The sequence below is a fragment of the Amorphotheca resinae genome (assembly GCF_003019875.1).
Source record: "Amorphotheca resinae ATCC 22711 unplaced genomic scaffold M430scaffold_3, whole genome shotgun sequence".
Lineage (NCBI taxonomy): Eukaryota > Fungi > Ascomycota > Leotiomycetes > Helotiales > Amorphothecaceae > Amorphotheca > Amorphotheca resinae.
The window spans coordinates 1,304,374-1,322,445 of NW_020194473.1; the positions used below are offsets into that span (position 1 = coordinate 1,304,374).

General features: G+C 49.5%; 6 protein-coding genes across 6 annotated transcripts; 2 read left to right on the forward strand and 4 right to left on the reverse strand.

Moving 5' to 3' along the window:
- Positions 1-43: 43 nt before the first annotated feature.
- M430DRAFT_48737 (hypothetical protein) lies at positions 44-1,455 on the reverse strand (the record flags this gene model as incomplete). Its single annotated transcript, XM_024868015.1, has 3 exons — positions 44-469; positions 525-1,339; positions 1,407-1,455. 3 exons carry the CDS (start codon positions 1,453-1,455, stop codon positions 44-46), a joined length of 1,290 nt encoding a protein of 429 aa, XP_024723191.1.
- A 1,599-nt stretch (positions 1,456-3,054) lies between these two features.
- On the forward strand, positions 3,055-4,613 carry M430DRAFT_135772 (hypothetical protein; the record flags this gene model as incomplete). Its single annotated transcript, XM_024862422.1, has 2 exons — positions 3,055-3,260; positions 3,316-4,613. Coding segments are annotated over 2 exons (1,417 nt in total), but the record flags the coding sequence as incomplete, so codon positions are not given.
- Positions 4,614-4,681: 68 nt separating this feature from the next.
- On the reverse strand, positions 4,682-9,703 carry M430DRAFT_213770 (hypothetical protein). Its single transcript, XM_024864507.1, has 3 exons — positions 9,512-9,703; positions 8,768-9,449; positions 4,682-8,720 (listed from the first exon to the last, which is right to left on the reverse strand). Exons 1-3 carry the CDS (start codon positions 9,605-9,607, stop codon positions 4,837-4,839), a joined length of 4,662 nt encoding a protein of 1,553 aa, XP_024723193.1. The 5' UTR covers positions 9,608-9,703; the 3' UTR covers positions 4,682-4,836.
- Positions 9,704-10,137: 434 nt separating this feature from the next.
- Positions 10,138-11,369, forward strand: M430DRAFT_135777 (hypothetical protein; the record flags this gene model as incomplete). The annotated part of the gene is made up of 3 exons (XM_024862423.1): positions 10,138-10,483; positions 10,614-10,661; positions 10,719-11,369. Exons 1-3 carry the CDS (start codon positions 10,358-10,360, stop codon positions 11,367-11,369), a joined length of 825 nt encoding a protein of 274 aa, XP_024723194.1. The 5' UTR covers positions 10,138-10,357.
- A 394-nt stretch (positions 11,370-11,763) lies between these two features.
- M430DRAFT_117037 (hypothetical protein) lies at positions 11,764-15,453 on the reverse strand. The gene is made up of 6 exons (XM_024861657.1): positions 14,808-15,453; positions 13,990-14,317; positions 13,646-13,851; positions 12,819-13,593; positions 12,231-12,673; positions 11,764-12,147 (listed from the first exon to the last, which is right to left on the reverse strand). The coding sequence occupies exons 1-6, from the start codon at positions 15,426-15,428 to the stop codon at positions 12,046-12,048; spliced, it is 2,475 nt and encodes an 824-aa protein (XP_024723195.1). The 5' UTR covers positions 15,429-15,453; the 3' UTR covers positions 11,764-12,045.
- Positions 15,454-15,635: 182 nt separating this feature from the next.
- M430DRAFT_213799 (hypothetical protein) lies at positions 15,636-17,795 on the reverse strand. The gene is made up of 5 exons (XM_024864508.1): positions 17,745-17,795; positions 17,478-17,619; positions 17,358-17,427; positions 16,328-17,161; positions 15,636-16,274 (listed from the first exon to the last, which is right to left on the reverse strand). The coding sequence occupies exons 2-5, from the start codon at positions 17,511-17,513 to the stop codon at positions 15,958-15,960; spliced, it is 1,257 nt and encodes a 418-aa protein (XP_024723196.1). The 5' UTR covers positions 17,514-17,619; positions 17,745-17,795; the 3' UTR covers positions 15,636-15,957.
- Between the last annotated feature and the right edge of the window lie 277 nt (positions 17,796-18,072).

Consider the following 18,072-nt stretch of genomic DNA (forward strand, 5'->3'; position numbering starts at 1 on the left):
CAGCAGCCAGGAGGTTGCTGAGGTAGCAGAATTAGAAGCTGACCTACAAGTTGGCCTTCAATTCCATAAATTCTTCAGCTTTCTTCAGCTGCTGGTGAAGATCTTCATTCCAGATCCAATCGTATCGTTTTTCCAAGGTCCGTCGAATCAAATCCACATCTCCCCCAAGCTTTTCATCCTCGAATTCGTAGATACTTGCAGCTTCACGGCTCGTCGTCACGACTCGCTGACTTCTGGGGCGCCTTACCGCATCGTAGGCTTTGAACGCGCTCTCGATACCCTCTACCGAATCTACTTTTCCAAGTAGATTGGATAGAATGAATGCATCTTCAATAGCTTGACCAGCACCAGCGCCTTGGTGAGGTGTGGAGGCATGAGCAGCATCTCCCAATAACGCAAGATTGCCCTTGTAATATGTTGGGGCTGGAGGATGGTCAAACAATGCCCATACGTCAGGCTTTTCCATCAACTGTAATGAGATGTGAGCAAAAGATTACTGTGGTTTTAGGCAATCGGGACCTCACAGAAAGGAGTTCCCTGACGCTGTCGCCCCATCCGTCAAAATCACGGAACATATCTTCCTTCTTCATGGGTAGCACCCACTTCTCGTTTTCCCACTTTCCGTCCTTCTTCGTCTGAAATGCGACAACATTCATAGTTTGCCCTTTCTCGATTGGAAATGTTAGCAGGTGACCATGATGCCCCATATACATCTGGCTATTTCGTGCTAATTCGTCCCCGATTACTTTCACTGCCTTCTCCATTGGAATTAGACCTCGGTATGCATATTTTCCTGTAAAAACGGGATGAGCGGCCGGGTGATTCTCTCCCAGCAATATTTGCCTCGTCCGTGATTTTACCCCATCACAGCCGATGACTGCATCTGCCTCCGCCGTTGAGCCGTCGTGGAATGTTAGACGCATCTTGCCGTCAACCTTCTCCACGTTCTCCACTCTCTTGCCAAACTTGGCCACTCCATCCGGTACCAGCTTGATTAACTCGTCCAGGAAGTGAGCTCGGTGAACAGAAGATTGGCCCGAGCCTCCGGTCCACACCTGAGCTATCTTCTGCCCTTCCGGGGCTGGGGCTTTCATCTCCTTCCAGGCATCCTCCCTCATCCCAATCCTGAAATCGAACCACGAGTGGAGCTTCTCTGGGAAAGCGTTCACCGTCTCCTGTCTGTCGTAGCCAGTCTTGATGTCTGGATCGATCAAGGACATGGCTGCAGTAGCATTGGGTCCAAAAGCTACACCGGCCCCGATCTCTGCAAATGCGGGAGCGCTTTCATAGAGAGTGCACGGGATGTTTTGGTGTAAAAGTCCGATTGTCATGCATAGGCCTCCAATTCCACCACCAGCAATGTGCATCAGTTGATGTAGCTGCACGAGCTCGGATGAGATACTTACCACAAACGGCAACGTGGAAGGGCTTCTTGGGCGTGTTTGTTGGAGCCATGGTGAATGATGTATATATAGGAATGTATAAATGGCATAAAGCGAGACAAAACAGCAACAAGAGAATCAATCGAGAGTCAGATACTTCAAAAGCTTCGTGGTCAAGAAACGAGGGGAGGACTAAATGGGACGATAAATATCGGGGTAATAAGCGGGGTAGATTATTTCCATATCCCGTAAAAACCGCCTAGCTCCCCTACCGGCACTCTTATCCGACCTGAGACTGTACGTGCACTTGCTCGTACGCATTTAAAATGGGTAATTTTAGTTGCACTTGTCACTTGTTTGGTCGGTTTTGTATATCCATGTGTCTGAATTTAAGCTTTCCGGCACTTTTCCCGACCCATGTCCCGAGACTTCCAATGAGAAGCGTATAATAGACGAGCCTCGAACTCCGGGTCCCTCCATCATTATCCTCAGTATCACCAACGTCAGAACTCTCGCAAAAAAAGGTATAAAGGATCTTATTATTTCCCTGCCCTATCTGTCCCTTTATATTCTCGTACGATGCTTCTTTCCCCGGCTGAATGTTCGTGTTCTGAATGGCCGAAGGGATTAGTCGTCCTGGCTCTATTTTCTGTCTGCCTGCTAACCTATCAGAATGGCTGTCCGAAAGACAAAATCTGGCTATTGGGAACAGTTTTATAGCTTATGAGCTCTCTATCTTTTCCTCATGTTTGGAACCGAAGCCATGATTGATAACACATACCTTGGTTGTTTACGAGGATCGTGAATTCAGCATGGGTTCTCGCAAGCCTATATTTTCTTAAGCTGAGACGTTAGGACAAAGGTAGGGTCACCTCTAGAGGGGCATAGAGGAGTTAGAGTGGTTTGTTCACTTTCACTATCTGAGGAGGAACCCCTTTGATAAGCGGCATCCCGTTCCCGTTCTCCTTTCTGTATTTTCTTTGTTGTTAAGTCTCGCGGACGAGACAACTCCTCAATGGGGTAGAAATTGTTACAGAAACATGGGGAGAATCCTGCTACTATCTTTAATAGATGTAGCGTTAGCCAGATGAGATCTCCGTCTTTGACCACCAGACTTTAGTTCAGCAAGATGAATATGGGTAGTTGATAACCGTTTTCACTTATCGCAGCATTGATGATTCCTGGTCTAGGAGAGAAACAAGGAGCACTTTTAATTCTCCACTCAGACACATAATTATCAAGTCTACTCTAAGTTGTCCTTAATTACCAAAGGTAGATACCTAAAATCTTTTGATAATTTCATTTTATTGGGGGGGGGGATTCAAATAGATTTATGAGGAGGTCTGCCCCTTTGACAATAGAATCACTAGTCACAGAAGAGTATCTAAGGACAGTATAGATATCTTGTGGGTACCATAGTAGGTAGATGTTGATGATACCTAGAATCTACAGCACTTACCCACCTTACCCCTATACATAACCCAGCCACGTGATATCGCGTTCAGACAGATCGCGTTGATTACATAATACAGCAATGAACCACTCCCGCGCGATAAGTGAACCGGTTATCAAACACTCATCTTCATCTCTCAAAAGAAAAAGGTATAAGGCTTTACCCCAGCAGAAGCGTCGTACGAGTCTTCGGTGTTGCACCTTACAATCTGCGTGTTATCATGCCTCTAGGCTGGGAGAGGATCAATGTCAAACGCTCAACACCAAACAAGAACATAGTCTTCATCAAGCCCCGCCCTGGTCCAGATGAAAGCACGGCGAAGGATTTCCTGGAGCGGATCGCCGCCCAGTGTCTCCCCATAATGAACAAGCATCACCTTGCCGTCGTCTCTCTTGAAGAGTATGAGCCAAACTTGGAGTTCTGGGGTATGTAGATATTTCTTTCGATTTTCGTTTCAAGTGCTAACTGACATATATATAGGTCGCAACTTCAATGGTGGAGAAGTCATACAACTCGTTCTTAAATCACCGTCGACTGGCCGCTGGCTACCATTTAAGTTTGTGCAGATGGTCATGATGCACGAACTTGCGCATAACAAACAAATGAATCATTCCAAGCATTTCTGGGCTGTCCGGAACGAGTTCTCCACGGAAATGAAAGCTTTATGGGAGAGAGAATATACTGGTGAAGGGCTCTGGGGCAGAGGAATCCTCTTGGAAAATGGTGCTTTTGCCCGTGAGGAACTTGACGAAGGCGAGGCGTTGCCCGAGCATCTGTGCGGGGGTGGATTCCGATCACGAGGTAGAAAGAGGAAGTTGAAACCGAAGATAACCTACAAAGAGCGGAAAGAGCGGAAGGAACAGAAAATCAAGGCAAAGTTCGGCTCCGGAATGACAGTAGGCGCGGATGAAGAAACGAAAGCAAAGTTGGAGAAGGGGAAAAGACCAGTAGGTAAACCCAGGGTTGCGAGTAGTGCGAGAGGAAGGGAACTTCGTGCTGCTGCCGCGCTAGCAAGGTTTGAAGTCAAGAAGGAAGAAGAAGAATCGAAGCATAACGACGAAGATCTGGTGACCGACAGCGAAACAGAAGATGAGGACAAGTTCATCAAACCCGACCCCGACGATCTTGTCGACAGCAAAGGGAACAGAATCCTCGATGCTAAAGGTCGAGGTATGGTGAAAGTATGCGAAGAGGAGGGAAACGATGACGAGGATGCTAAACTGGAGTTATTGGAACTTCAGAATATGAAGAAGATTGATGGTCATAGTAGTAGGCTTTCTCGTCCCCCCTTGCCTCCTCATACCATGCCAGACCACCCGTCGAACCCTCCTCAGCAATCAAAAAAAAGGCAAATAAAAATCCTGCCACCAGAATCAAAATCAGAACCACCACCTAAGTCAGAACCCACAATGAGGGGCAAGCCGCCGAAGGGACCAGAACCGGACATACAAGAAGGCATTTCCAAAGCCAAGGAGAACCAGCAGAGTAGCAGCGTACCATCTTGTCCCGTCTGTTCCGTTGAAAACGAACCGACGGCTTTAACTTGCATTGTCTGTTCGAACGTTCTCCAACCCGAATTTGTTCCTGGTTCGTGGAGGTGCGATAGCGCAACATGTAGAGAAAACAGTTACCTAAATGCAGGAGATGTGGGTTTATGCGGCGTCTGTGGTACCAGGAAGTGCTCCGATTAATGGTACCTTGATATATGGGAATGCGATGGCGTATGGATTTGTTCAATATACACTTTCTTTCTAGGTGCCTTAGCAAGCAGTTATTGCAAGAGACTTGAGAAGGCTACCTGCGCCATGTTTCTTAACAGTGTCAGGATAACTGGAAGCAATGGTAATGGCGCATGCTTAATTTTATTATTTTTCACTATCAGTGCCTCGCTCTAATCACTATGCCTAATACTGATACAACATATATAAACATACTGATCAATGCTAGCCTTGAACCTCCTTCCGTTGACTCCAGTATACAAGGAATCCACTTCTAACCCAATTACTTTTCGTCATCATCATCCATAAGTCGGACATTCGTACCAGCCTTCTGTAAAGCTGTTCTCAAGCGATCCGTCACTTCCTTTTTCCTCGCCAACTTCGCCTTGATTTGAGCCTTTTCATCTGGCGTGTAGCCACTCAGTTTCTTTCGGGGAGGAGAGCTTCGACTCAAAGAATTAGTCGACGACATCAAAGAACTCTGAAATCCCCGCGGGGCTTCTTTGACGCTTTCTGGCGTGTAGAACAGACCGTATGTGCTGGATGTTGCTGGGTTCCGCAAGGACGCTCTATTCTTTTGCGGTGTTGCAAATGGCGATCCCTCTCGACTGCCTGTGCTTGCGGCAGGGTCAAATCGGAGCTTTCGCATCTCCCCTTCCAGAACATCAATATCCCCGCTTCTCTTCTCCGCCATGCTTGTCATCTTCGTGATGGTTCTCATCACAGCTTCGACGGTCGGACCGGTACCACTAGATTTTCCATTGGAGGTCGCTTGAGATACAATCTTAGCCTTGAGAATGGTCAACCCTTCCTCAGCTTCGGAGAGTAGGTTTTGGAACTTGTGAAAATCTCTCCGAAGATCATGCTGTTGGGCTGCTTGCTCAGCACTCAGAGGTTGCGCCCGGGTGATAGCAAGATGCTCAGGATCGGAAAACGAGGCATGAATCTTTTTTATGTCTTCAAGTCTTGCGCGCAGCCTGATCAGATCCTTTTGAAGTTCATTGCAAGTCTCCAATTTATCGGCAACGTCTTTCACACGACCATTTTCGAGCTCGCGCGTGAGTGTATCCTCCACGATCGTGGAAAGGTCCTCGATTTCTACCAAGCACCAAGATTCGTCACTCTCCAGATCTTCCCTATTTCGGCCCCCTTCTTTGTATTGTTCTGTATGACCTTTGATGAAGGACTTCAAGGCTCGTGCGTTGATACCCAGAGTATCTATCATGGAATTGATATCTCGGTATACAGTCTCAACTTGAGCTGGGATACTGTCCACTGATGGTGGGCCAATATAGTCTGTGTGAGCCACAAATTCATCGAGTATTGTTGTCCCAGTAATTTCGGAGGCAAGAAACTTCTGCATCTCCTCATCTTCATCGTCGACGAGGGCCTTCTTCTCGGCTGCTTCTTTGTTGGCTTTGGCCTCAGCTCGACGTTTTTCTTCAGCATTTCGTTGTTCTAGGGAGAGTTGGAAAGTGCTTTGAGCCGGAGCGGCTGATCGCCCAGGTAACCTCTGAGTTCCTAGCATATGGGAACCAACCCCGGGAGCGCTGACAGATCGGAGAGCATCAGGTCGTAGCATCCTGCCTGGTACAGCAGACCGTATGGGGCTTGGTGAACGAGGACTAGACTGTAATTTTGGAGGAGGAAGCACAGGCGCTGAAATGTTAATCTCACCGAACAGAGACCTGGGCTGATTTGGCTGGCCAGGCTTCTGTATTTTGGTAAAGACACTACTCTCGGGGCTGCGATTATTGTAGGCCCCAAAAGAGCTTTGAGGTGTAAGTCCCGGTGTTTGATTTGCCTCCGAAGTGGGGCTAAGATCCTTCGCAACATCTTCGCCGCTCCCTTCTTCCTCACTATGATCTTCACTCTCTTCCTCGCGGGAACCCTCACTGTGATCGTTCTCATCGTCGTCTTCTTCGGTCAGAAAATCAGAGTCATTATCCTCGTCCTCCGGACCTAGTGGAACATCACTGGGGGGAATCAGATCGGCAGAGATAGGCTTTCCGAGTGTTGGCTTAGAGACAGGGGATGGCGGCGATAGCACAGATTTGGGTGTAGTTTTAGTTTCTTTTGCTGAGACGTCAGTCTCATCACCTTCATCCTCCGGTCCTCCTGGGACATCGCTGGGAGGGATTAGATTGGCAGAAATAGGCTTTCCCAAGAAGGGGTTAGAAACAGGAGATGGTGCTGATGGGACTGATTTTGGTGCGCTTTTGGGAATGGAAGCTGGGGGTGATGGAGCTTTCGTTTCCGTTGACGAAACAGAAGTATCGCCAGCCGCATGAGAAGTCTTACTCGTAGATTCGGGTGGCAGTGGAGGTTCAGGAGCGTTATCTTTCAACTTTTCATTTTCCCCATCTGAAACTGGCTCTTCTTTGACCTTGACAGGAGAAGGGGGGCTCAACGCGGTTGGGGTCTGAGCGGCAGGACTTGAAGGCTTTGCCTCAGCCGTGTTCAAATTTGCGAAACTGAAGCCACCTGGTTTAGGCCCTTCTGTAGCCGGTGTGCCAAAACTAAAGCCGGCCGATGCCGCAGGCTTGGTGGTAGCAGATGATGGGGTTGGACTGGCACTCCCGAAAAGCCCACTGCTGACTGGTTGAGCTGAGGAAAAGAAAGATGACTTAGCTGGAGCTGGTGTAGAGGCAGGTGTCGTTGAATCTGGTTTAGTGGGTTCTTCCGGCTTAGTTGTATCTTCAGTCGAGTCCATGTCAGCGTCATTTGATTCAGAATTATCCGCAGGTGGCGCCTTGGCAGCCTCTCCAAGGGCACTCCCGAATGCTCCTCCAAAGAATGAGCTTTTGGGTTCAGTTGACGGCTCCGACGCTTCGTCCTTGGCAGTTGGGTCAGCTTTGAATGTAGAACCGAGAACGAAACCACCCGAGCCACCACCAAAAGGATTCGCTGGCTTCTCATCTGGAACTTTTGGTGTTCCGCCGAAGGATGTATTCGTATCCATCCCGAAACTCGAATTGGGCGTGCCAAATGGATTTGAAGCTGGCTTTGATCCAAAAATGCTTCCACCGGCAGGAGGGGCGGCAGCAGCAAACCCTCCCTTGGAAGCAAAGGAAGCAAATCCTCCACTCGATGGAATAGTAATACCAGCGGTTGGCGCCGTCGACCCAAAGACCCCAGCGGGCTTACCCAGCCCAGCTGTCTGACCAAAAGCTACGCCCGTGGTTGTAGACGCCGCCGATGCCCAGGGAGATTGTTTAGGACCAGCAAACCCGGAAGCTCCGAATGCCGGAGTGCTGGTTGTACCAAAAGCAGGAGTCCCAAATGCTGGCTTGGCGGCGGAAGGCGTGGATGTGGAACCAAAAGATGGAGTTCCAAAAGATGGAGTTCCAAAAGCTGGGGCTCCGAAAGCTGGGGCACTAGTTGGCGCCGCGGTTGAGGACGCCGATGTAGACCAAGGTGATTGCCGCTGACCAAGGCTAGATGTAGAGCCGAAGGCGCCTGTGGAAGTGGGGCCTTGAATTGAAGGTGCTCCAAACGCTACCTTTGGAGCGCCGCCAAAGGCTGACGCTGGGGCTTGTACTGGGGCAGGAGATGATTGTTGTTGTTGAACACCTTCAGCTGCGACGAGGCCTGGATAAATTGTGCCTTGACGTATCGAATCCGAATAGACAATCCACCATGAAGCTAGCACCCCTTCGTTGTTCAGAACCATGAGAGCAGGTAAGGGAGTCGGCGATTCGTCCATCTCGTCACTCGGAATAGGTTTCGTGACTTTTTCTTTGCTGGAGAGATCAAGCGCGAGACCAATTGGAGACGTATCATTTAGCTCACCCGTCATGGGAAGCTGGGCTCGGCGCGAGTCATCTGACATTTCTGTCATTGTAAAGACCCCGGCAGGCTTGTCACTAGCCAATGGAACTTTGGATCGACTGAAAAGTCCGATATCAGTCGATGCGGTTGAAGCGACAATGATAAGATCCTGTAGATTAGGGGGGAAATCTCTCAAACGAAGAAAGAAGTGGTGGGGTGGTGACCGATTGAGGCCAAAAGGTCCCACAGGCTCCGAGACCTTCTGAAAAACGAAGCTAGAAGGTGGGTTACGGGTTGCGATGTGGAATACAGAGGATGGGGCCTCGCCACTGTCGAAATTCGACGGGGTATGGACCAAGAGGAATACGTTGTTTTCGAGCCAGGTAATCGAAGATACTGCAAGAGTTAGTTTCCGCATCATCAATGAGATGCTGAGCACATACCGTGATGGTTGTCACCCACACCCGGCGGCTTAGGGATATCCCCCTTGCCCACTCCTTCGGGAGTCATTTGATAGGCAGCTCCATTTCCAAGACCGGCTACTAATTGTTTTCCTTTTGTGCTCCATGAAAGGCAGCTAACACCATCTTTCAAGACCTGACCCGAAGGTCCTGATATGAACGCCCTCTCCTTGAGGTTGGCTATCAGGAGATTGCCATCTACTGTAACCACGGCAAAAAGTTCGCCCTTCTCTGGTGTTGGGTTCGGGATAAGGGCTCTCAGTGCCTGACCATTTGTAGATAACTCGAATGCCGACTGCGTGGAGCCCTGTAAGAGCGCGTTGACATCATAAACAGCCAGCCCCCCTCCAACCTCAGCAGCTAATACTAAGTACGACTCATCTGCCGAGAATGCAAGTTGCGAGATCCTCATCGGCATTGGGAGCTTCAATTGAGGTTGGAAGGGTTTGAAATTCCCATCTCCAGTACCCGGTCCCTCGAAGGCTTTTCGTACCGACTCCGTAGTTGCCACGACAATCGCATCCGGTCCTGCTGCGGCCAGAAGACCTTTGCGCGAGGCCACGCTCATGAGAGAGGAAGTAGGAGGAGGCAGATTGTCGGCCGGCCATGGTGATGGAAGTAATTGAACTTTAGATTCTCCCGAGAGAGCTAGAAACCCGAGAGCCTGTGCAAAGACATTAGTATTGAGCGCAGACGTAGCTTGGCTCTGACAACAAACCGACGTACCTCTGTTTGTATGTCCTGAAGATCAGGTCCTGATTGTACACCTGGAGTTGCCCCGCCCATGGCTGCGCCAGGGTTACCAAAGCTACTGAACGACATGACGGTAGCAAGGTAACCGGCTTCGTTGAGCGGTCCAGCGATTCACGAGATATTCCTGCGCATTTGAATGACCGAAGGCGATTTGAGACTGGCAAGAAAACGAAGGCGAAGGCGAAGGTGAGGTGAGGTGATCAGGCTGGCGAGGCGTATTTTTCGACAGGAGCTTTTCCAGCAAAGAAAGCCGAAAGATAGCTCAAATATCCCGAGATCTCTGAGAGGGACAAAGAGACAAAGCAGTACGAGGATGTGAAGAAGAAGTGAGTACGTCTGCAGCAGAGTTCGAAGGTTGCGCAAGGTAAAGCAAGTCGAATCGATATGCAAGGAAGTGGTGAAGCTCTGATCGCGTATAAACAAATATTGTAAATATTTGCTCTGAGTATAGCGAATATCGCCTAAATACGTATTCAGTCCTAGTATACGCGTATAATTGCCTAGATAGGTATTTATACGCACGGATTTCTCCGCAATGCAAGGTACAGCGGTAATTCGCAAAGCTCGCGCTCCAACCCATCGCAGCCACGCGAGTTGAACGTCCACGAAAGCAGCTCTGCCTAGTAAATACCGACTGTCGAGAGAGCTTCCCACTTCCACGCCCCAACCAGCTCAGCTCCTCCACTAAACACACCATCATCTCTTCACGATCGCCGCGCTCCTGGAAGTTGCCAGTTTTCCAGCCATTACCCCGGAAGCCATAAACACATACGTCCCCCTCAAGCCGATTTGACCTAGAGCTGTCGAGCTCGCATCATCATGCCTGGATTCGACTTCTCCAACCATACCCGCAATGCGGCCCTGCACGCACGAGGTGTGCCATTGCCAAAGGCGACGAGTACGGGTACTACGATTGTGGGATGCATATTCGAAGGGGGTGTTGTCGTAAGTAGAGCTCAGCTTCCACAACTCCTTTTGAGCGTCCGCTCCGTCTGGGGGACTTGACCCCCCGGCTCTTGATTCTCGCTCTATCAAGCTTGTCATAATCACAGTATGCTAACTATGCCTCTACCAGATCGCTGCGGATACCAGAGCAACAAGTGGACCAATAGTGGCTGACAAGGTTCGTTCGTATCACTCGTCACTCATGGAGCAGAGCGCTGACTATACGTCGTTCTAGAACTGCGAGAAGCTTCATTACATCGCACCCCAAATCTGGTGTGCTGGAGCGGGTACCGCAGCTGATACCGAATTTACTACATCCCTCATCTCCTCACAACTCGAGCTTCACTCCCTCTCGACCGGCCGCAAACCCCGGGTCGTTACCTGCATGACAATGCTCAAACAACATCTGTTCAGATATCAAGGTCACATCGGAGCGTATCTTGTTGTGGCAGGCGTTGACCCGACTGGTGTTGGATTGTTTACCGTTCACGCCCACGGTAGCACTGATAAGCTTCCTTATGTCACCATGGGCAGTGGTTCGCTGGCAGCTATGTCTGTATTCGAGACGCAATGGAAGGCGAAGATGACGGAAGAGGAGGCCGTAACCCTGGCATCCAACGCAATCCAGGCTGGTATCTTCAATGATTTGGGGTCCGGATCAAATGTGGATGTTGCGATCATAACGAAGGATAAGACGACGCTAAAGAGAGGCTTCGTCAAGCCGAACCAGCGAAGTAAGAAGCAGAAGAGCTATGTTTTCAAGAGAGGCACCACAGCCGTTCTCAACGAGAAGATCATCACGAGGGAGGACATAAGCAAGTATGTAACGGTACACGAACTAGAGGGTGAGGCTGCAGCGGGAGAGAAGATGGATATAGATGCTTAGACACGAGGAATGCGGGTTGTAGGGACATCAAACATGTATCAGTATGCTACTCGGATGGAATGGCGCATTAAGTCTCTGTGTAGCAGCTTGCGAATGCACTTTTTTCCTTAGAAGAAGCTTATCTGCGACCATTCGACATCCCCAGCGCTAAACGTATCGTTGTCCGTTCCCCATGGAGCTCTCGATTGGCCGGACCAAATTACCCAAAGCAGACCTTCAAGCAGTGATTATTCTACGCATCGTACAAGAGCAACATTATAGGAGATCGGTACCACGGTTGAGACCACCCTCCCCCTTTCACATAGATTGCACAACTTACCTTACATACTTTACATAGTAGAACTTTAGATCCCTTCAACAGTACTGATCACTCGAAAAAAACTTGAGAATTATGGGACGGCTCAGCTCCCTGTATATATATGTATTGCCATTGCAGCAAATTATTTCTATTTATGTTAGAAGATAAAGCTCTTCTCCTATTTTTTATCATTATGAATGAAAGTGGGAATAGCCACTTCCTATATATAACCAACCCCTCCTTCAACTATAGGGACAGAACCAGACCACATCTTGACCTCCATATCCCTACCTAATCCATGACCTCAGATTCTTCTTTCAGGAATAAAACACTCATCGTAATCACTGCGGTGCATCGCAGATACACACATAGACTAGGTTAATAGCGACGCATCCCACCTGGCATATTCAGGAACTGGGGACCGGGCTGATTCAAGACGTCATTTTGTTGATCCGGTGGGAACAAAGCGTCGAAAGCATCCTACAAAGGAATTTAGCATCTTTCCTCGCTCCTCCTGCGGGGACACAAAATAATATAGATAGATAGATAGATGGGCCACTTACCCAATCAATCTCCGTCATCAGATCATTACCAGCCCCAGACACGGGGGGCATTTTCGGTTTCTCAACCACGCTGCTGGAATCACTGCTTGCTTCGGGACTTTGATGTTTGGGGAGCGCCCAGAGGACTTCTTGGTTTGCGACGCCGGCGAAGGCGACTTCGGGGACTTGCGCTTTGCCTATAGACGGTGGTACCTCGGGAATGCGTTGGGGAGGCCCAAGGGGCTCCCGGCTTGTTGACGGAGGGGGATGTTGAGAAGCAGCTGTCTTGTTGTCGGTTTCGGGGATAGGTGGTGCTCGTTGCCCAACGTGTTTCTCCATGACGACTGGTACGCGCATGCCACGCATGCTTTGATATACCGCGATTTTATGCTGTAGCTCAGAAAGTACCTTCTGGGCTTGCATCACCGGATCCTCTGACGGATCGCACTCGAAGATGTAGGCCACTGGAAGATAAAAAGGTCAGCAATGCAGCATTTCCGGTTTCTGGAAAAAAGATAGAGTAAACGTAATATTCAGGAAATTGTTGTGAGCAAGAGGGGGATTGGAAAGGAATCGCAAGTATTTCAGACAAAGAGCTGGTTTCCTTACACAAGGGCCAAATGCGAGCCGCCTCCTTACGATCGGGGTAGATCACTATTTCCATGAGGAATAGAACGGCTGTGTGGTACTGCTGAAGTGCTCCGCTGTACCATGTCCAGCTTCTCAGATCAGGACTCGTCTCTAAGGTGATCGCTGTCTCCAGTGTTATAATTCCTCCTGAGATCATGAGTTTACGGAGTCGATCTGGCATTGGAGACGCAACAGAGTTATGGTAACGATGAAGTACCATAGTAAGCAGCCGAGATAGGAGGAGTGCCTTCACAACTCTGGCACATTTCTGGACAGGTATCCTGTCATCCATTAAATGGTCATATCTGGCGGCCATGTTCGCTTTAAATGTCTCGATTTTGGACAAGACCGCCGTGAGAGTTACCTTCCGGCGTTCCAAACGGGTTCTGTCAACCCAGATCGTTCTAATCATTTCATTGATCTCCATTCGAATTAGACTGAAGGTAGCATCTGTCCATCGATTTTCTGTGACAGGTGGGTCCCCGGAGGCATGGAGGTCAATATCGTCAACGTTTAGAGGAAATCTTGTGTCAAAATCTTCTCGTCGGATTATGGGGCGTGGACCTGTTGCTTCACAAGTTCGAATATCCAGGAAGCAAAGTTGGTGCCAGATTAGGCGGCGCAAGTTGGTCTCAAGAGGGCTCATCCCATAAGTTTCACCGTCACGGTGAAGACCCATGCACTCGGCCATTCTTATTGCAGCTCCGACTAGAACTGAATGAGCCCGTGATATCTCTCCTCTACAAAGCGGAATCTTTGCAATGGTTAGCTTGATATAACTGAGGAGTCAAGTTCGATCAACCAACCAGATACATCACAAATCCTTGTAACGTCTCAATCTTAGTTGTTCGTAGGAAGTTCGCTCTGGACAATGCAGTTTCTGTGCCGAGCTTGAAATTCTCGACCAAGCTGGCTTTAGACACTCCAAAGTCGCGAATGACATCGGCTTCATCCATACTGACAACCCCGGAGAACATTGCAGCGAACACTACTGTTTGTACCGAGGGTGGAGCTAGATAACGGGGAAGTCAGCAATGGCTTAAGGAGGATGGAAATAGGATTTTTGGAAAAGCATGAGCTGTAGGCTGTGATAACGGATACAATATCTCACGAATCAGTCAGAAAGGGGCTCGCCCCATGGGGTTCTTACGTTCAATTCCGAGAGAGACCTCATCCCAGAAGGTATCATATTCTCTCTCAAATGTTGGTCGATGTAGGACCTTAGCAATATGGTGAACAGCAAGGAAGTATTGCTTGATGAGCCTATCTGCAGCTAGTCTTGATGGCAAGTAATCAATTAGGGACGCCTGATGAACCGCTGTCCCAAAGAAGAAGCCAGACGAGGGAGCGATATACGCAGGTCCAGGTTTCAGCCATTCGCTTGCAGGTGGAAGAGTAACAGGTGGTGGGACAGGTGGTGGTTCTAAGGGGCCGGGGCCGGGGCCTTTATGTCCTCTGCTCGCGATAGTAGATTGGAGCTGCAGAGGCCAGTCAGCAGGTAAAGCCAGCCTGAGAGCAAGTCATCCGAATGTTGCAATAGGACTGATAAAGGCGCACTCCAGCAGCAGAATTAAGCATATTCTTACATCCCCACCATCCAGCTTTGGAGATGTCACATCAGAAGAGTTTCTTTACACCGGTCAAAGAAACCAAGACAATTTCAGAGGTTGAGCCTTATTTCTAACAGTACAAAAGTCCCTAGATGCATGCGTGCCTCAATACTAATACAACCACAGAGACTTCTCTGACAATCATGGGGATTTATAAATACGTTCCATCCCGCTTGGGTCAGTTCGACCATTTGCAACGATTGATAGGGACCACCTCAGTACTTTACTTCAGTTACGAGGGAAGACAAGGAACTACCATGGTGAAGTTCCTATTTCTCTCGTTTGGAAATCGAGCGGCATTCTCGCTGCAGAAAGAGCATGACAATATAACAATTGACAAGAAAGCCGAGTAACAAACCTCTTGAGTAATCTTGGGTCTGACGAAGCCTCCAATTCGTTCAGTGATTCGCATCTTCCCTAGTTGGACTCCCAGATCCAGCAGATCATCATCTTCGCCGTCGATCTCAAAAGCCGCATCTACAGTAGCCAACGGCGTTGGCTCCAAGTCCTTCTCATCTTCGTTCGGTGGCAGGCCATCCTCCACATCGTCAGGTACAGCCCTCTCCAGGTGAGGGGCCGTCGCTGTCGATGCCGAGGACTTGGCAATATCTCTCTCCAGCAGCCGTTCCAACGACCCCACTTTCTCTTTGATTTCCGTGAGCTTGAGCTGGCTGGCCTGGTCCAGAGCCGGTGCCAGAAAGACACAATCGCGATTGGACTTCACGCAGTTAGTACAAGGATGCGATTTATCGCACTTCAACTTGCGACGTCGACACTCGAGACAGCTCGTTATCATGCGGTTCCTTCTCCGTATCCGGGGCGCTGACGAGGATGTGCCAGATCCCGTACTTGCGCCTGTTGGCAGCAATGAACCCCCTTGAGCTGGGACTTGAGGAGGTGTTCTAGAATAAGAGGGCGAGGGTCGGATATGAGGCTCCAGACCGGGTCTCTGATTGCTTGTACCGCGGGCGGGATCCATCTCGAAGAAAGGAATTGGCGGGATTTACGTCCGTAAGAAGGCGGAGGTAAGAAGGCGAGCGCTGCTCCGTGGGATCGACGAGAATTTATTAGCTCAGCGAGAGGGCAGAATTCACCAATGGCATGAACAAAGCAAGGGTGCACCAGTGATTGGTGGTAGGAGTCAGTATGTAGCAAATAGGTCGAGGGCTTCTAATCACGTTCTCAACAGCACCAGATTATACATCCACAGGGCATAAGTTTCAAGTTTAAATAAATCTTCTTCTTGCTATCTATCCGCCTAAACGCCATCTGAATAGTCTCACGAGTCACCGTCGACCCTATTGAAGGAAAAAGAAACAAAGGAAAATGCATGAACGTAGTCGCTTTACAAGCCCGAGCAACCGGCTCACCAACTTCCCACTCATGAAGCCATGTGGACATAAGTCATAATGAGATGCTACTCGCCCATAGCAGACATATGCATGATTGGCGGAATGATGCTCAACGAAATCCCAACTCCGTAGAAGGCCGTTCTCTGATCCTCTACCTTACTGTGAAGCACACTGGACTCGCTCACCTCCTGGGTGTCCATCCTCGTCATCCTCGTCCATCGAGCTGGCACCCGCGGCTCGAGCTTGCTGGCTGGCGTCAACTTCTTCGAGGTCGGCTGGCTCCGTCATTGTCTCCTCAGGAGGAGGAATGGGGGGGAGTTGGACTGGCAGGATAGCCTTTAGAGCATCGAAAGCTGCGGGATCGGAGGTCCAGTTGTTTTGTGGGAATTTCACATCAAACTGAACGTACATATTTCCGAAATCGTGGTGGCGGTACGAAGGCATTCCCTGGCCACGAATCATCTTGACTGCACCTAATGGAATTATTAGTACGATGTGGAAGAGATAGGTTAGAATGCGGACGTACCTGGGCTGATGACTTCTCCAGGGATGATCTCAACACTAAGCCAGCGATCATCCAGATGCTCGATATAAATCGTACCTCCAGCAAGAGCCGTAACCAGGTCGATTTCCGCGTGGTAGAAGAGGTCGTCGTCTTTCCGCTGGAATCTAGGATGTGGCTTTTGCTCGATTTCAAAGATGACATCGCCTGGCTGGACCCCGGGTGTTTGGTCTCCTTCTCCCCTGAATTCGATCTTGTGGCCTGATCGGACACCCCTGTCCACGTGTACGTGAAGGACCTTTCTTTCCACAATTGTCTTTTTGCCGTTGCAAGTCTTGCACCTATCCTTCTCGCGGATGATCTCGCCTTCTCCATTGCAGTCGGGACAGACAGTCTGAAACCGCTGAATCATTGGCCCCATCTGGCGCATCATAGTCTTCATACCGTGTCCATCGCATCCAGCGCACTTCTTCACAGCACCCTCCTTTCCACCGCGTCCGTCACACTTAGGGCAGATAACGGACTTCTGCAGAGCGAGTTTTGAGACCTTGCCCTTGTAGATGTCCTCCAGTGAGACCTTGTGAACATGGTGGATCGTACGAGCCTTAGGTGGACCACGCTGTGGCATACCTCCACCAAACATGCCGCCAAGACCGCCACCGCCAAATGCAGATCCTCCGCCGAAGAATTGTGAGAATAGGTCCTCCGCATTCATACCACCAGCACCGGCGCCACCCTCCAATCCCTCTTCACCATATTGATCATAGATTTGACGCTTCTGCGGGTCAGAGAGGATTTCGTACGCGTGGGACAGGTCCTTGAACTTTTCTGCGGCATTGGGGTCGTGGGCATTTTTGTCTATATTGCGAGTAGACCGTTAATAAAGATCGCGAAAAAAGGGAGACTAGGCAGGACATTTGCGTCTGGACCACGCATCCTCGAATTATTTGGGAAGCAGATGCCCACCCAGTATGAATGGCCGTATGAGCCGTAATACGTTGGGTTTACCGTAGAATTGCGAGCGACCAGCGCGATGTTTTTGGGAGAAACCTACCTGGATGATGCTTCAGAGCACCGACTTTGTATGCCTTCTTAAGTTCTGCCTCAGTAGCGCTTGGGGAAACCTGAAAAGACTGTAAGCATTGAATTTTCAACCAGATCACCTGCCACTTACCCCCAGCAAATCATAAAACTTGGTATCTTTCACCATCGTGTCGGCTTCAACTCTAACGAGGGGAGAGCGTAAAAATATGTGTCAAGCTGTCGCTGGGTCTGTCTCGAAGTTCTCTTCGAAAGGGGGTAGATCGGCGCCGTTTCTATATCGCGTCAACAAAGTCAGCAGTGAATTTGGAAAACCGAGAAATCACCAGGCCTCGCGATCATGTCTTGTCCCATTGGCAAGACATCTCGATAAAGCCATGCAGCAGGGAATCGCACTCACAGGTCGCGTGGAGGCTTGGGCCTTGCGAGGGCGCGGGCGCTGAAAGAGCGCTCTGTTGTTGTGCCGAAGCCTTGGCAGTTGGGAAATCAAAGCTGGATGTTGAATGGCAGTTATCTTCGTCTCAGCGAGAAGAGGCAGAAGCCGCGTCGGAATGAGAGGAGAGGAGAGGAGAGGGGAGGAAGAGAGACTGTGACAAGAATGAAGAAAAATTAGTTTACGGAGAAAGATGTGGATTGAAGTACTTGAGGTCTTGGTAGGAAGGAAGTATGTTGTTCCCAAGGACAGTTGGAGGGAGGACGGGGCCAAAATTCGCTTAGAGAATGCTTTA

Excerpts from the sequence above, each read along its gene's own strand:
- M430DRAFT_213799 (XM_024864508.1), bottom strand. The coding sequence starts at position 17,513 with ATGGTGAAAGATACCAAGTTTTATGATTTGCTGGGG. Across the intron at positions 17,162-17,357 it reads TGCTCTGAAGCATCATCCAG|ACAAAAATGCCCACGACCCC; the intron begins GTAGGTTTCTCC and ends CTCGCAATATAG. Across the intron at positions 16,275-16,327 it reads TGGAGAAGTCATCAGCCCAG|GTGCAGTCAAGATGATTCGT; the intron begins GTACGTCCGCAT and ends TAATTCCATTAG.
- M430DRAFT_213770 (XM_024864507.1), bottom strand. The coding sequence starts at position 9,607 with ATGTCGTTCAGTAGCTTTGGTAACCCTGGCGCAGCCATGGGCGGGGCA. Across the intron at positions 9,450-9,511 it reads TTCAGGACATACAAACAGAG|GCTCTCGGGTTTCTAGCTCT; the intron begins GTACGTCGGTTT and ends GTCTTTGCACAG. Across the intron at positions 8,721-8,767 it reads TGTGGGTGACAACCATCACG|TATCTTCGATTACCTGGCTC; the intron begins GTATGTGCTCAG and ends TAACTCTTGCAG.
- M430DRAFT_117037 (XM_024861657.1), bottom strand. The coding sequence starts at position 15,428 with ATGGATCCCGCCCGCGGTACAAGCAATCAGAGACCCGGTCTGGAGCCT. Across the intron at positions 13,852-13,989 it reads GGTCTCTCTCGGAATTGAAC|CTCCACCCTCGGTACAAACA; the intron begins GTAAGAACCCCA and ends CCCGTTATCTAG. Across the intron at positions 13,594-13,645 it reads AAGGATTTGTGATGTATCTG|ATTCCGCTTTGTAGAGGAGA; the intron begins GTTGGTTGATCG and ends ACCATTGCAAAG.